This window comes from Protobothrops mucrosquamatus, unplaced genomic scaffold (assembly GCF_001527695.2).
Source record: "Protobothrops mucrosquamatus isolate PMUCROS unplaced genomic scaffold, P.Mucros_1.0 scaffold_13, whole genome shotgun sequence".
Lineage (NCBI taxonomy): Eukaryota > Metazoa > Chordata > Lepidosauria > Squamata > Viperidae > Protobothrops > Protobothrops mucrosquamatus.
This window is the reverse complement of record NW_015386089.1, coordinates 1,003,357-1,021,254: the sequence shown is the minus strand read 5'-3', so window position 1 is coordinate 1,021,254 and position 17,898 is coordinate 1,003,357. Positions and strand designations below refer to the sequence as shown.

General features: G+C 39.8%; 1 protein-coding gene across 1 annotated transcript in view; it reads right to left on the bottom strand.

Annotated features, from left to right (window-relative positions):
• Positions 1–17,898, bottom strand: part of SYN1 (synapsin I) — an 88,323-nt gene that overhangs the window by 4,696 nt on the left and 65,729 nt on the right. The window contains exons 6-9 of the mRNA XM_029286349.1: positions 5,348–5,416; positions 1,583–1,719; positions 775–849; positions 458–560 (exon numbers count right to left, since the gene is read on the bottom strand). Coding sequence (XP_029142182.1) covers positions 458–560; positions 775–849; positions 1,583–1,719; positions 5,348–5,416 — 384 coding nt within the window. The remainder of the gene's footprint in view (positions 1–457; positions 561–774; positions 850–1,582; positions 1,720–5,347; positions 5,417–17,898) is intronic.

Sequence of the window (17,898 nt, the reverse complement as noted above, 5' to 3'; positions counted from 1 at the left end):
TGGATCAAGGTTTTTCCAAACCATCCTCCAAATCTTTTCAGTAAATATCCACAAGGTTTTTTGCAACAATAGCAATGACAGAGGTTCCCTGAGAGACTAAATTAGTGCTGAATTTTTTGAGTAAAAGGAGAGAGAGAATGTAATTGGCCTGATGCCAACTAGTGACCATCGCAGATGAAAATGTATTTCAACTCAAATCTCTTTGGCCTGAGAGAATACAATACTATCCCGGTACCCTAAAAACACATGTACTGTATACTGAGGTTTCATTGTTTCCAGAACAAACTTGTTAAAAAGAGCTGATTTGCTTAAAAATCTTCAATTTAAAAAACAAAAAACAATCTTTTAATCTGGCTCTGTATCTTATAAATTCTAATCTTCCCTTCTTTTAGCATTTTTTGAAAGGTTTGTGTTCCCTGGTATATTAGTTAAAATATAAGCATTCCCAGCACTTCACCTCAATAATGTGGTCACGTCCATCCTTGCCATGCAGAGCTTCTACTGCACAAATGTCCAAACCACCAAAAATTTCTGAACAAGTGTCCACCCATAGCTTGTACCTACCACAGAATGGAAAAGATCAAGAAAAGAGACAAACTTATGAACAAAACTATAAAAGTTCAAGTACAGAGCCCTCCTAATTTTATCACTTTCACTCACGTATATTTAGCCCAGAGAAGATCGTGAGAAGCCATAGAGAGGAAGAGACCATTTATTCTATGCCATTTATTTTAAATCCCTACCCAATCATGTTTCCCCACCCCCGCCACTCACCTATCTGACATAGCTATTTGCTCCAACATGGCAGAGCCAGTATTGGTTTTCCAGTTGCCTGAAACAGAGGTCCTCCTGTCAGGGAAAAGAGAGAGGGCATTATGAGTACTAAAGATCCAGAGAGCAAATTTTTCCTTGAAAAAGGAGGTTAATAACATCAAGAAAGAGATTGATAGAGACTGAAAAGGGGAAATTAATTCAAATGGGGTTTGTCAGATAAAGGGTATATTAAATACAGTATTTTAAGAAACTGAGTCCTCAAAGTAAGTACTATCTAATAGCACATATGCCAGGGGTCTTCAAACTTAGCCCTTTTATGACTTGTGGACTTCAATTCCCAGAATTCCTCAGCCAGCGTGCCTGGGAGTTGAAGTCCATAAGTCATAAAAGGGCCAAGTTTGAAGACCCTTGACATATACAGTCCAAAGGAGGGGGCGTACATATCTCTCATAGTTTGTAAAAAAAAAAACTTTTTTAGAATTTTAGCAAGTGTAGATATTTACTGTTATATGACAATGTGTGTTTGCCAAAATTCCCATGTAGATCAATTATTAAAGATGTAAGACCCGAACTTTTGCACATGGTCACCTCTTCCAGGATTGTTTCTAGAAAGTGATTTGAAAATGCTGACCAGGATCAATAAAGCTTCATGGAAGACATCATTCTGCTGAACGGAGGAGGCAAAGTAGAAAGGAAGTTGATTTAAGTAATGGTGGGATCAAGTGCAGGTCAAGAAGCTTCTATGGGGAAGTTGCAACATTTGCTAAGAGTAAAGAGATATAAACACGAGGATTTTTTCCAGACTCACATGTAGGCTTTGTAGTTATTGCCAATCTTCTGTATACGGATATCATACTTGGCATCAATAAAAGGTTCTGAAGTGGCATAGGTCTTGGTGAGAGCTACAACACTGGCAATGTCCTGGAAATCATACTGGTTCTCCACCTTGACCTGCAATAAAGAGAAGCCTTTGCATTTACTGTATCAAATATACAGTAAGCAAATAACTCTATATCACCCATACTTCAGCAATTGAATTTTGACCTCTTTAAAATCTGATTTGCCCTCTCAAATTGCGTGTTTTATAGGTGGGGTTTATTGTGCCAATTTCTCTTCCTCATTTGATCACATGTCAAATTGGATTCAGACAATATAAAAGTGCCTTCTATTTGTAGCCCATTATTTCTATTTATTTTCACCAAAATGTTAAGCAGGAAAATACAAAATAAACACAACAGGTTATATAGTGCTAGAAGCTCTTTATCTGGGAACACTGACTGACATCATTTTCTCATGGATTCAACCTGCCATAAAAAACTAGCAAAAATGTTTATCTATGGTTGGGTCCATTCTGTAGCGTCAGCCTCTTTGACAAAGGGGATGATGCCTCTTGCCTTGAAAGAGCCAGTGATGACAGCCATCATGGACCCAATGGGTTTTTGATAACTATCATCCAGTCTCCAACCTTTCCTTTCTGGGAAAAGTTGTTGACAAGGTGATCAGTCTGTAGCTGGTGAAAACCTGGAGGAAATGGATTATCCGAGCCCATTTCTGTCAAGCTTCAGGCTGGGATTTAGTAATGAGACAGCTTTGGTTATTGATGTAGATGATATGGTAGAACCAGGATGAAGCTGGTGCATCCATCCTTTGTGCTCTTGATCAACATTGTCAACCACAGTATCCTTCTAAGTCAATTCCATGGGCTGGGAAATTGAGACACACATATACAGTGGTTCTCTTCCTTTCTCTGGGCCGATTCCTGTTGGTATTGTTGGGGGCAGAGGAGAGAGAGATCATTCTCTTGGCCCCTCTTCTGAGGGAACTCACATCGCTCCATTCTTCTCCTCTCCTTTTAATTACTGTGTTAGGTCATCCACTGGTTTGAGGTTTGATACACTGATGACTCTGGATTGGCCAAGTGAGACTGTTGATGTTCTATTCCTGTGTCTGGAAGCTATACAGATTTGGACAGGAAGGAACCATCTCTGACTCAATCCCATCAAAATTAAGGGGCTGTGGATGTTTGGTCTATCAGATCTGGAGATATTCCATCTCTGACTGGGTGGGATTGCATTTCTCCATTTAAGAGTATGCAATCTGGCAGTCTTCCTAGGCTCACGGCTCCTGCTTGAGGAACAGATTGTAGCCTTAGCCAGGAAGGCCTTTGCCCAGCTTCATCTGGTGCACCAGTTCTGTCCTTTCTTAGATTGGGAGGCTCTTCAGATAGTCACTGATGCCCTGGTCACCCCACGACCTAACTACTGTAGCATGTTCTACACAGTTCTACCTTTGAAGACCACTCAAAAGTTTCAATTGGTCCAGAATGCAGCAGTGCAGGCAGTGATGGTCATGCCTTGGTATGCCAATGTAGCATCTGCACTTCGTGGTTCAAGATACTGGACAATACCTTTAAAGCCCTACGTGATACAGGGCCTCATTATCTAAGGAACCACATGTCTCCCATAGTATCAACTGGCCTGATTTAATCTGGCAGGATTGGCGCTCTCTGAGTTCCTTTGATTAAATAATGCCCTCTATCAGGACCCCAGAAGTGCCCCTTCTCTGTAGTAGAACTTGCTCTCTGGAATGAAGCTGTCCCTGAGATCCAGATGACTCCCACTCTGCTGGTGTTTTGAAGGGCCTTGAAGACTTGGCTTCTCCCAGGCCTTTATCAACAATGAGTGAAATTGCCTGGATTGTGTGGGTTTGTTTCTCTTCTGTTCTTGTCTAGTTCTTGTCAATTTTTGTTCCTTTATTTTTGTTTCTTGTTGTTATTGTTTTCCCAAACATCAGGCAACAGCTCTCCAGCCAATTGTACTCATCCAGTCTGGTCTTCCAGAGAAGATCTGCCAACCCTGCCTCCCCACACCCACACCCACACACTCATTTTGTGAGGTATAGCAGGTATGGATCAGACAGCAGGCCTTCATGGTGGAAATATCTTCCTTACAAAAGTTTCTAAGCCTCCACTTTGCAGATATTTTGGAAACAGCTCAAAAGCTCAATTCTAACAAGTCTTTGGTCCCAGTTGAATGATTGTGGGTAGCTATCCTGAGTTTGCTTTTGCTTTCTCGTGGTGTTTTCATTATACTGTGGGTTCTTTTTGTTTTGGTCTTTATTTGTGGTTTTATGCTGCCCAAGGCCTCCAGGACTGGGCTAGGTCATAAGTACAGTTAAATAAAGAAACAAACAAAATCAATTTCTATACTTGTTCCTAAACAAAAGAGGAATCCATTATAAATTGCAGCTGGAGTTGCTGGAAAAATCTATTTGTGACTAATTGGGACAGAAGTTATTGGGAGGAAAGATTATTCTTCCCACAATTGCCCCCTAAGAAGGAGAGCAAATGGGGACCTCAGAGCCAAAATGGGAATGCCCTACAATCTAACGGGTTTCTGTCTCAACAATGAAAATATCCTAGGAGAAAAGAACAGAACATTATGTTACTTGCAACTTGGGAAGAGATGCAAAGCAGGAGCTTAGCAACTCTGTGGTCTAGGTAATAAACTTTGCATTCCAGGCAGAGCAGGGATCTAAGTGATCAGCATGTAACAGATACCGAGATAAACAAAGAGGAAGGAAAACTAATTAATCTAGATCATTTTTTAAAAAACAAAAAAACCTTTGAGTTGCCTTGTAGGCCCTCTCTCCACTGCTGAGTCAAACTGCTTTGAGCAAGCAGAAAATTTTAACAGTGTGAAAATGGTTGACCCCCAATGAAAATCCCCGTGCCTGGCTCTAGGCCTCAGTTTCAGATCACTGCCAATCCCATGACTCCCCTCCAAGGCAGGGTTACCAGATATCTGATGGGGACAATTGGAAAAGAGGATAAATGGACACACTGGATGAAGACTCACTATTTAGTATTTGAATTTTTATTCATTGGAGAGGAAGGGATTACAAGTGAGTAAACAGGTACACAATACACATTGAGAAGAAGGTGCTAGCCCTTTAGAGGCAAACGCCTTCAATCTGTAATTAAGGTCTTGTGAATTTCAGGCAGCTGTCGTATTGGTAGGAGAGTACTATATAAGCTCACAGTGCTGAGCTTGTTAACTTGGACTTAGCACTTAGGGAAATGCTGTGCCACAGTGAAAAACTGCTTGAGGAGAGCTACCCAAAGAGCTGGACAATTTTTGATGTTAAGGCTATGCCTGCTAGATAAAGGACGTGAGGACAAAAGAGCCTCCTTCTGCTGAACAACTGATAATCCTACTCTGAGGTAATGGGTAAGCCTAACAGAAGTTAATACTTTGAGGCTACTCTTGGATGGTATCAAAAGAATAGGGAAATGCTACTTTAACCCTAATATGGCCAAGGATGACTGAGAAAGCCCATTTCAGAAAGTTGGGGATGACAGGAAGGCAAGATCATGAAACATGGTAGAAAAAAAAATTGTTGCTACCAAAAGATGTTTATGCTATAGTTAAACACAAGTGGGGAAAGATCTTTAGAAAGGGCTACATCAACATATCTTAAAGGAATATCTGGATGACCTTTATTGCAGGATGGTGGTTTGTATACTCTCAAACACTCAAGAGTACTCGGGCTCAGCTTTTGAGAACTTTTACACCCTCACCTTTCCCATTCCAGAATGAGCATGTCCCATCTTTACCACCACTGGGTATTTGGAGGTTGTCAGCTGGAAAAAGAAGAAGAAAGAAGAATCACCAAAGGTTGACAATCACTGCCATTAGGTACCACGGTCTGCCACAAAGGTCACTGCAATGGCAAGTGTTGCTCAGTGCCATTAAAAGTGTACAGTGTATTGAAATGTATAGCAGCAAGATTATTGGTTGTTTTTTATTTTGCAGAAATGGCAAAGATTAACTTTAAGATATTTGGGTTTGGGGAAGATGGATAGATTATATGCTTAGAGTTTATATGTTTATATGCTTATATTTGATTGTTTTTATTTGAGTTAAAGTATGTTTATACTTGATTGCTTTATATTTGGGTAGTAATATTTAGACTTGGGATGATGTGTGTTTAACCCTGTAATCAGTTCTGGGAAGTCCGGGGGAGGGGTGAGAGGGAGGGTAGAAATAGAAATAAAATAATTTTGAGCATTAATGTAGAAATGAGTATTAAATTAGGAGTATTGATGTATGGAGAATTATATAAGGCGCTCGGTTAACACCCCTAAACCGTATCCGAAGGGAGGGAGAGGAAGAGGAGAGGAGAGTTAGGAGGGAAGTAGGTAGGTAGTGGAAAAGAGGGCGGATGCGGGGAGGGGGTGCTGCCGAGCTGATGCTCGGTTAGCGCCCCCAAACCGTGTCCGTAGGAAGAGGAGAGGGAAGGAGGTGGGATGTGTAGGGAGGTTGAAGGAGGAGAAAAGAGGGCGGACACGGGGACAGGGGGTTGCCGGGCTGTTTTGCAATATTAACGTTTATGTTTGTAAAATTTATAATACTAAAGTTGTATTAATGTATGTTTATATTTGTAAGCGGGGGGGATATTTCAAAATTAATAAAACTTTTTGGAAAAAAAAAAGTGTACAGTGTACAATACAGGCTTGCGCAAAACAAGGAGCCACATACAGTAATGCTTAAAAATTTGTGAACCCTTTTGAATTTTCAAAATTTCAGAATAAATATGACCTAAAACATGATCTGTTCTCCACACAAGTCCTAAAACTAGATAAAGAGACCATGAATACAATGAGTCAAAAAATATGGTAACCTGTTCATTTAAATACTGAAGAGAATGATCCAAAGGGCCATGCGCAAATATGTAGCTTTGGATCATTTTACTCAATAAATAAATGAACACAGCTGGTTGTTTTGTTACAACCCAGTGATTTCTTAATACTTTGTGATTTGTAAGTTGAATACCCTGAATGATTTAAAACTCCACCAGTGACATTTGATCTGTAATGTTGCAACTGTCCAGTGTTAAATAAAGCTCCAAGCTGTATATATTAACTTGAAATCAAGCCTAAATTTATAAGACATAAATGTTCATCCAAATAGAATATAGTTATGAATTACATTTCCAGACAATTGCAATATATTCCATATGACATGCAAATGCTATTCTTACTGATAATTGTGCATGTTAATTCCTGCAGGCTACATTTACATAGGAATCATGGATTCTGAAAAGCTTAAATATATTGCTAGTAAAAAGAACATCAAGATGTTGCCAAGATTTGAGAAAGATACCAGTACCGTGCATGTAAGTTGTAAAGAATAGTAGTATTCCGTTTGTTAGAACCAAAGTATATGGGATAAAAAGAAACCGTTGTATTTTTATTTCCATATTATAATATTTTCTTGTTACCCTGAGTGGGATTTTAATGTAACTGAATGGCTACATGCCTAGTTTTGCTACTGATTTTCCTATCTTTTCCTATAGCTGAGCTGAAGGCAGAAGTCCTTGCTAAAACAGCCAAGAACTTCCCGGTTGTGGTAGACCAGGGGTTTTCAAACTTGGCCCTTTTATGACTTGTGGACTTCAATTCCCAGAATTCCTCAGCCAACGTGTCTGGCTGAGGAATTCTGGGAGTTGAAATCCACAAGTCATAAAAGGGCCAAGTTTGAAGACCCCTGCGGTAGACAGACTATCTTGGTAAGTCATGAAATCCAGCTTTACTGGAAGCAGCCTGTAGTACATACCTTTTACTGGGAAATATTTGGGAAAAGGGGGTCTCCCAGTGAAGTTTTAAGTTATCCCCCCACCTGGTCTTCAACAATATGTGATCAGAAGGTATTCTTGGGGGACACATAAGCACGTTATTGAAACAATGGCTAATTAAAATTGAAGCAACATCAAATGATGTAAATGATAGTGGTTTTAATTTCAATTGCAACTGAATTTACTGTCCTGTTTTGCAACTTGTTATTTGCTTTCATAAATTTATACTTTAGTTGTACATAAATAAAGATATATATTTAATACTGAATGTTTCAAACTTCTGGAAGACACCAGTTTGTCTACAAAGGAATTGATATTTATTTATTTGTTTGTTTGTCTGTTTTTCAGTGTTGCCTTCCTGGCTGGCTGGATGGCGTAGGATCATGCAACTTTCTCGGCAAAAGTACAGAAGCAGTTTGCTCCTGCCTTATTTTGGCGGGTGTGGTTTGTTTGTTTGTTTTTTTCCTTCAACTTCCCAGCCTAAACTCTGAAATTCCTTGATGTTTTCCCAAGGAAAATTGTTCCATTGTCACTCCCTGACTGAATTACTGCAATGCACTTTACGTGGGGCTACCCTTGAAGTCTATCTGGAAGCTACATCTGCTGCAGAACAGATTTGTGCACACAGTTCTGGATGCTTCCAGTTTTGCCTACATTATACCTCTGCTTTGCAAGCTGCAATGGCTCCCAATTTCCTTCGAGGTGCAATTCAAGGCACTGGTTACCACCTCCCAAGTCCTACATGGCACGGGACTGGGTTCTTTGTGGGACTTCTCCTTGAGAGTATCTGTCTAGCCTACCAGATAGGGTAAAGACACTCCAGGTCACTTGCCTGAAATATTGCCATCTAGTGGGCCTTTGGAAGCCACCTTCTACCTTATGGAATACATTCACACACACACTCACACACACACACACACAAGGTACCCAGCCTTTTAGCCTTCTGGGAAGGCTTTTTACCCAGCCATTGGGATGGAATGAAGATGTTTGGGGTTGATAGTTGGGGCATCCCAAGGGAATGACTAAGCTGCCAGGTTTGGATTGTGTTATGTTTTTATTAGTTTGGGAACCTTTCTTGTGAGCCACCCAGAACTGCATTTTAAAATGAGTACCCGTGCAAACCTTTTAAATACATAATGTAAATAAATGAAAAAGGTACTGTCCATACCGGACCCTGCTTAACTATGCCCCAAGCAAGGTGAGGCAGTTGCTGACCGTATCCCAAGCCCAGAATAAAGTTGCTCTCAAAATAGACTATTCTGGGAAATGAGGAATGCAAAGTAGTAATGACATCCTTGCAGGTAATCCTTGAATTAAGACTGTAATTGAGCCTGGAATTACAGTTCTTGGTCATGGCGATGGTTGAGTTATTGTAATGTACTCCCCCCAGAGAATGCTTTTGAGCTTGGACCTGGAAGTGGAGATAATGTAACATATTATGGCTGGGTTGTCAAAGGATTGCAATTTATCAGGATTTTATTCCATCTATTTGGAAGTTAACTGTTTGGGTAGCCAATTTACTACTGAACTAACTTGAAATATGCATTATATACAGCCCTGTTTGTCTTAGGACAGATTTGAGAAACCCTTCCGTTGCTGAATGCCACCTCATAATATGCAGGATTCCCTCCCCCCAACCTTGTTATTCATTAAATTGTCCAAAATCTCACAAGACTGCCGTATCTCACAAGATTTTGAGCCTTCCACTTCAGATCTTGCGCAAAATTTCACATGAGATTTTAGCATCTTCATAGACGTTTTGAGGAAGGCACAGGTAAGAAAGCAGAAATCTTGCAATGCTGCTTTCCCATGACTTTGGATCTTAATATATAATCAAAAAGATTTTTAGTGTGCCATTGTCTAGTCCCGTTCATGGAATTCTGCCATTCAGATGATCTTGTCTTCTATTTGTAACTCTCTGCGTCTTACCAACATTTCATCCATAACCTCTCTTACCATAAAAAAAATCACTGCTAAAGGAGAGACAGTATAGTTGCACAATGACTTTCTCTAGTGATGATGTAAAATAATTGAGGACTCATTGATTAATATGAAACTCTGGAATTTGACTATTTTTGAGGAGTTATGGTTGCTTCTGGCCTGGGGTGTTGCTAAGAAAATTATTTTGAAGAATTAGAAAAGTATAATATTTCTGATAGTAAGGATTGGGTTCACGAGATATGCGACATCCATTTTAAAAAGGCAATTTATCTCTTAATCAAACGTGACTCAAGGCAGTTTCCTGGGGCATATATTTTGCAACGTCTTTTAATGTTAGACAATATTTTTCCCTAACTTTAGAAATCTGTTTACATTTGATTGATGTGTATCAATAGTTTTCCCCATTTTTTTGTTGGTTTGTTTTGTTTTTGTAGGGGTTTTCGATGTATTTTTCCCCTTTTCCCTGAATTCTGTAATTTTTCTATTACTTTCTGTAAAAGAAAGAAAAAGAACCTCAACCTTGCCTGCATTTTTATCACCAAGAAATAATGTATTTTCTTACCCTTTTAAAGAAGATCGTATTTGAAGAAGGGGAACTCAGGGGAGTTTACTTAAAGTCACATGGCTGGGAATTATACAAGTTGAAGTCCAACATATTGGAAGATACCAAGTTGAGGAAGGCAGCTCCAGAGCTTTGATTCATCACAAAATCCCTCAACTGAGAGCTCATCATCAGCCTGGAATCAGCATGCAAATGACTTTGCCTGTTACACAACCATTGTACAGTCACCAGATATGAGTGTCTAAAGTTCACCTTCCTACGTAGGAATTTTGTAATATACGGAGCACCACCAAAATCAAATGTGGGATGTGCACGCTCTCAGAGAGACAACTTCAGAAGTTACACTTGTGCCAATGTACATTCAGTACATAGGTGGAGAAACAAAATAACAAGTAAAAAGTCCCAGTGTGTTCCTAAATTCCTGATTGGTTTACTGGCAAGATACCTATGCATCCAAATACACATTTAATGCTTTATTACCAACATTCACTGAAATCTAAATGGTGTATCTAAAATGCCTCATCATGGGAAAACCCAAATCAGCTTCAAAGGCCACACTTATGATGCTTCAAGGCATTTTTTTAAACATCACTCTGCCTCATTCATAGAATTTTACAGCATTTGGAGGATGTTTAGACAACGCTTTTCACTTGTAATATTCCTGTGCTTCCCTACCCTTTGTTTTTTTTTTATTACACAACATTAAGAATGGAAAAATAATAACTTCCTGGCAGGAAGATGCGTATGTGATTCCGTTTGAAGATTTCTACCAATACGCATGTCCTGGTATTATGTTTTAGAAACAGAGAACATTACTCAGACAATTCAGATTTGTTTTTTTATAAAAAGGAAGAAATAGATTGAGAGTAAGTAATAGGGATTTCAACCTTTAGAAATAAATTGAGCAACATTCTGGATGCTGGCAAATGAAGAGCTTTTGGCACTACATTCAAAGATATTATGCAATTATTCCTTCTTAATCGAAGAAGGATTAAACATGGAAGGAGTAATGGGAAAATACAAGAATGCAGGTTTAGCAAGATGGTATCTGAATTGGCTATAACGACTGGTAAATGAAGTGAGGTGACTGCAATACATACATACATACATACATACATACATACATACATACATACATATATACATACATACATACATACATATGCTGAAATTGGTAGACTTCTTTCATTAGAGAAAAAGTATTATCTGCATTTATTGGTAACTGGAAGCTTCTTATGGACATTTTGCAAAAATTTAAAAAATGAATATGTGAGATATGATTAGACATGATGGATTATAGAAAGAACAATTATGATATAAAATGTTAAAGAGGTGAAAAATATATTTGTACTTATAACTGCTGTGAAGAATATCAGATGGCATTTTTTATCTTATTTCTTTTCTATTTTTCTTCAACTTTTTTTTCTTTTCTTGCACTTTTTGCATTTTCTGTCATATTTTTTCTTCTTCTTTATATTAGTTTATGTTAGTTTTTACCTTCTTGTTTGAAAGTTTTAATAAAAATTATATAAAAACAAACAAGAATATCAGTCACCTCTAACCCATATAACGTAGGAAGAATCACTACCACGAAAGGTCAAGTGATTGTGGCCTTTAGCAGAAAAGATAGTTTCAAACTACTGTAGTAATGAAACACAGTTTGCAAATACAGGTAGGATTTTCAAATTTTGCAAATTCAAAACTTTGATTCTGAACTCTAACTTTTAATATTTATAATGACATAAACAGGTACATTCATTTTTCTTAGGTTTTCTACAAAAGCATATTTCTTATTTAGAGCTCTACTAGGATTCGCAAAATGACAAAACAATGGAAATTGTATAGAATTTGGCCACAGTGACTCCAAAACAACCATTCACACTGAACATTATTGCAGAGCATTATGAGTTACTATGCAATTAAAAATTAATTTTTGATGCCCTCAAATGCTAGTGTTGAATATAAAATACAGGTAATCCTTGGTGAACTATGGCAACTGGGAATGCAATTTCATTTAATAAATGATGTGGTTGGAAAGAACAATGCAACATGATTGCATCACTTAGTGACAGCAGTTCCAGCACTTCCCGGTTGCCATCATTAAGGGAATCCCACAGTGTCATTAAGCAAGGACCTCAGGTAGTCACCATTTGCAACTTACTGCTGGCCTGCCCATTGACCTTGCTGGGAAGTCAACAAAGATTGCAAATGGTGACTACATGAATGCAGAGATGTTGCAATGGACAGAACTTAGAGGACTGGTCATAAATACTACTCATTCAGCACCGTCACAAGTTCAAATGATTGCTGAAGGGGTGGTTGTTAAGCAAGTAGCTCCCGTATTATCCAGATAGTTAATATCAAATACAGTTTTGTAAGAAAATGTTACTGTCATTCTTTTCAGAACCTCTGTAACAGGAAATATTGTATTTATTTCCCCATTTACCGGCTTCCTTTCCTGATACTAACACTTCTTAACGGAAGAGTTAATCTTCAGGGTTAAAGCAGGACACAAATTCCAACTGATCTCCAGTTCTTAGCAAGTAGAGGGATTAAGCCACAGAGAAACAAGGATACTCAGGGAAGCAAGGAATTTCTCATCAAGACCAGACGTTCTTTCACAGGTTGCAGTTTTGAAACCACATGTCAACTTAATATTAATGATCAAGGCAAATCCTTGTCATCGATGCATCCAGAAAACGGAGTGAAGAGTAAAAAAAACCAAGGAATTAGTGAGCAATCCTGGGAAGCTAGAAGGTCTGTCAAGGTATCAAGGTAGTAGCAGGGGTTTGATAAATCTGTCAAAAACTTTGATAAACTGCTTACCCTTTGAGCAACAAGAGCAAAGATTTTATACTCTGGCATAAAACACTACTAGCTGTAGTCAGATTCGCAACATAACAGGTGGCCGCATTTAGCTGGTCTTCACTGATCTACAAAATAGTTTAGAGTTTAGGAAAGGAACCCTGGCTCCTTGAAAATGTCAACATCACCTTTAAATAGTCAGAGAAGGGGTAGTTTAATTATAGTTTCATTTCCAAGAGAAAAAACAAACAAACAAATTTAAGGAAGCATGTGCCACTTTATACCACATTATTTGTGTACTGTAGTAAGGTCACCCAAAATCACCATTACGTTATTTTTTTAGGCCACGGGGTATGCTGATGGCTCCCCATGTTCTGGAAATCTACCCTTTCAAGTTTAAAGCAATATTTGTCCTCAAGTTGCTTTGGTCTGCAAACAACACTGGGAGCTGTAGTTCTCGAAGGAACTCATAAATGGTACTTTCTAACTACGAGTGCAATTTCCATCACCTGCAGTGCCTCGTTTAGCACTGCATTTCTAACTGTGATCATCAGACACACAGAAGGATGCAGTACCATGTAACTGTTAATGATGGTTTTACTGTTAAATTAACACGAATGGTACAGGTAGAGCTCAACCTACTACCAGTCACTTAATGGACTCTGAAAAGGCTACTTAAAAGACAGATTTGAAATTCTGAAGAGCACCCCCCACACCTGTATTCATTTGACCACATTTTGGGCAATTGGCAATTGCCCAAATTCATTTATGGCCATTTGCAGAGTCCCGTCGTCACATGACTGTGATTTAAACATGTTTTCTGGAAACTGGTATTTACTTCCAGTTTCTGGCAAAAACACCTCATAGCGAACAATGGGTTCACTTAATAACGTGGCATTTACTTAACAACCATGTGTTCACTCTATGAGGGTCGTGTTCACTTAATGACTGCTGGGGAAAAATGTAAAATTGGGCATGCTCGTGTTGTGAACCATTTAAAGACTATCACAACTTACAATCATAATTGCAGATTCAATTATGGTTGTAAGTTGAGGGTGACCTGTGCTGTGTAGTTAATGCTTAATTTTTTCATGTTTACCTTATTTTAAATAGCATCTACTTTTTATTTGATGGGGAGATGGAACAGACCACGAAAACCAGGTTTTTAAATCTTTCAACCAAAAATCCCCACCACCAACAGCGAAATTTCTTGAGATAGTATTAGCACTTTTGAAAGATGGAATTATTCTTAGGAGGCCCACACAGAAGAAAGAGGTTTAAAATCCTTCCTCCTTTGATCAGTTTGAGGCTTAATCAGTCATTGCTACTCACCATCCCCAGTGAAGAAGACAATGAATAAACACGCATAATGTCAAGCGTAGTCTGGACTTTCATGTCACAAGAACTGTATTCTCTGAATACTTGAAACTCCCACTTTTATTCCCACTAAAAATGCAGTCCTAACAGGAAACTTATGAAGTGATGCTGTATTCCCATTACATATAACTATTTGATGTGGTAATTATTGGAGCAATTCCAGTCACCAGAATCATTGTGGGAGCAGAAATGAGGGAAGACATGATCTCAGCGGTACCCCCACACATCCACTTGGTCAGAGAAGGCTGTGAGCTTCCCTTCTCCTGGCCCCTGCCTCACAATTACGCCACCTATTTTTGTGGAATACTGTGATGTTAAATTCTTCTGTCTCTTCCCTATCATGTTGCTGTGGATTCAGCAGTCCTGCCAGGGCTCCAAAATGTCCAGATTTCTGACTTACTGTTTTCTCATCTTTGATTTTAAAACAACGATCCAGTCCATGCCAACTACACTGCACAAATGCTGCAATCAACAAATGCTGCTGTATAATCGCAAGACTTAGTTTGCAAAATGGGCCAGGAAACAATAATCAACCTCAAAAATGTCAAGCTTTTGGATCCCTCAACTGTGATTATTTTTCTAGCCAGTTTGCTTCATTCTATGAATAAACATCATTTTGCTGTATTGTGTTACACATCAGTTTTTCCTTTTCCCCTGATATCCCATTTCCCTTTCAGGTCTTAAATAGCACTGCAGTTTTAAGCAATGGTTGGGTAACCCTATATCACACACACACACACACACACACACAAACACACGCACACCAAAAACCTCAGCAGAAGCTTGCAAGATTACTGCATCCAGTTTTGATCACCATAATATAAAAAAGATATCGAAACTCTCGAAAGATTGCAAAGAAAAGCAACAAAGATGATTAGAGGGCTGGAGGCTAAAACATATGAAAAACGGTTGCAGGAACTGGGTATGTCTAGTCTAGTGAAAAGAAGGACTAATGGAGACATGATAGCAGTGTTCCAGTATTTGAGGGGCTGCCACAAAGAAGAGAGTGTCAATTTATTTTCCAAAGCACCAGAAGGCAAGACAAGAACCAATGGATGGAAACTAATCAAAGAGAAGCAACCTAGGAGGAGAAATTTCCTAACAGTGGGAACACTCAACCAGTGGAACAGCTTGCCTTCAGAAGTTGTGGTTGCCCCATCACTGGAAGTTTTCAAGAAGAGTGTCAACTCTACAACGAACCCGGCTGCAGCCATTTTGCTCATTCTAGGTTGCCACATGAATGGGAGGGGGTGTGGAGGATTTTTGCTAGTCTAAACAATTCTTTATCCTGTGGGAACTAAGGTCATTCTGTCGGTTATGCTAGGGCAGTGGTGGCGAACCTATGGCACTCAGAGCCTTCTCTGTTGGCACGCGGGACACCCCCGCCAGCAGCAGGTCCATCAGGCTGCCACTGCCACCCGGAGCAGGAGCCCTGCCCAGTACAAAGGAGGCGAAGCGGCCGATTAGCAAGCTCGAGTAAAGGTGGTAGAGCAGAGGTCACCAACCATTGTCGATTGGTGGACTGGAAGAAAAGGGAGGGGGAAGCATTTTACATGTGCGCAGGCGCACACGGGGCCGCGAGCATGCACGTGCTGCAAATGGGGTGGGGCTAGTGCCTGCGTGATACTCACTAGCCCTGCCCCGTTCTTGCGTGATGCAGTGCCTTGTATCTGAACCCCATGGTGCAGTGTCAGCCGTTTTTGCGCCTTGCAGCACAGTGGCCCATTTTTGCGCCCCCGGTTTTTGCGTGCCAGAGGTGGCACTCAGAGGCACCTCCCTGCCCCCCCTGAGGGCACCACAATGCTGATGTGGCCCTGGCACTTTGCGATAAGTAAGTGGGTTTTGGGTTGCAGTTTGGGCACTCGGTCTCAAAAAGGTTCGCCATCACTGTGCTAGGGGGTTGGGTGGGGTGTTAGAAAGCCCGCCAAACTATTCTATTGGGAAACATAGCTGATTGCATAGCACTGGGGTGGGAAGTTTGACTTTGTAATAGTGTAACTCTTTGGAGGGAATTTTAGATTTGGTTTCACTTTTGACAATACCAATATTTTGTATCCAATAAACATGTTCTTTGAGGAAGCCTCTAGTCTCGGAGTTCTGATTTATTTGTCTCTGTCTATCAGAACCATGACAAAGAGACTGGACAGCCATTTGTCTGAAATTGTACAGACTCTCCTGCTCGAGCAGGGGGTTGGACTAGATGATCGCCAAGGTCTCTTCCAACTCTGTTATTTTCTCTTCTATTCACATGAGAACCATCAGCATGTTACAAGATTTGTGTTACTGTTAATATTATTTTACTAAGCAAAGACTAAAGGCACCAGTTGGTCCTTGTATACTTCAAAACTCTTTTTTATCTGAATCCATAACACCGCACAGAGTCTGTGTGGACAGAGTTAGACCTACTTCTGCCACATATGCTCAGCTGAAGATGATCTGCTTCAGAGAGAACTCCATCCTTCTTTCTTGGAAGGGAATATGCAGAATGATGGCAGTCTTCTAGCAGTTAGAAGTTCACTGCCAGGGCAGTCAGTGTTCTAACGTGAGGGATAAATCTGCATGAGAAAGCATTGGTTGCTGTGTCACAAGACCCCAGTACTCTGATGCAGTGCCAAATCAGAGAAGAGCATATGAAGACATAGGGGGGGGAAAGTTCTGCTGATTATCCCTCCAATATTCCCAGTTCAACGGCTGCCTCTCAACCTTGCTACTCACAACCTGACAAGGTGCATCCCCTCAACTCAACATCCCTGCCCACGGTTTCCTCTTTTGGCCCCATTCTGTTGCAATCCTAATTGCGACTACTACCAGCACTTTGTCCCCACACATAAATACCGTCAGGCTTCCCACCCGTTTTTGCTCAGAGGGGCGAGAGCAGCTGTTTCCAACCGAGGCCTGGCTCTCGGCCCAGCTTGAGTTTCCTTTTCAGACAAATGCCTGGCTATTCAGCCCTACACCAGTTCCAGGAACAATGGATTATTCAGGGAAAGTGAACCACCCCCATATAACTAAATACACAAACAGTTATGCTCCATCCTTAGAAGCAACTATAGTACAACGGGTTTGTCTTGAGAAGGACGCAGCCGTGCTCCAAATAACCATATCTGCTTTCTCTTCACTAGCCTCACTGCCCACTCAAAGCCAAGATTAGAATTTATGGTTCCTGGTTTCAAACTCAACCAGGTCTAACCGCAGAGAAAATAAGAATAGAACTTTTAAGTCTTGGATCTTGGTTACATGCTAAGCGACCAAAAGTTCATTTAATGTAGTTGACATGAATATCCTGCTTTTTAAGCTGTAGCCCAAAAAGCTTTTAAAGAAATTTACGCCCAGAGTTGTGTTACATAGCATACTTTGTATATGGAAAGTTTCTTACTGAATCTGCTTGGCTTCACTTTAACAGATGACGGGAAAGTTCTGTCTCATCATTTTTTTAAATGGAGTTGGAAAAGGACTTTAAACGTAGTTTTCTGCAACATACTGATAGATTTCCCCTCATTATACCATATTTATTCAATGAATGAAAATTAATTGAATTTATTCCCAAGCTAGTTCCTGTCAAAAGAACTACCATTTGGTATTATTTCTCCTCCAGCCCAGAACAATTTCTCTTTCACCAATTTTCAAGTCAGAGAACCTCATTAATTTATTCTTTCTAAATTCAAATTTCTAATTCAGATTACCGAAGAGAAATATAGTATGTATCGTCGATAGTGAATGCATAGTTAGTTAGACAGATTTTTTCCTCTTTAGGCTAAAGAAAATTGCAAGTCTGAATGCTTCGCACTAAGAACACAATTAAC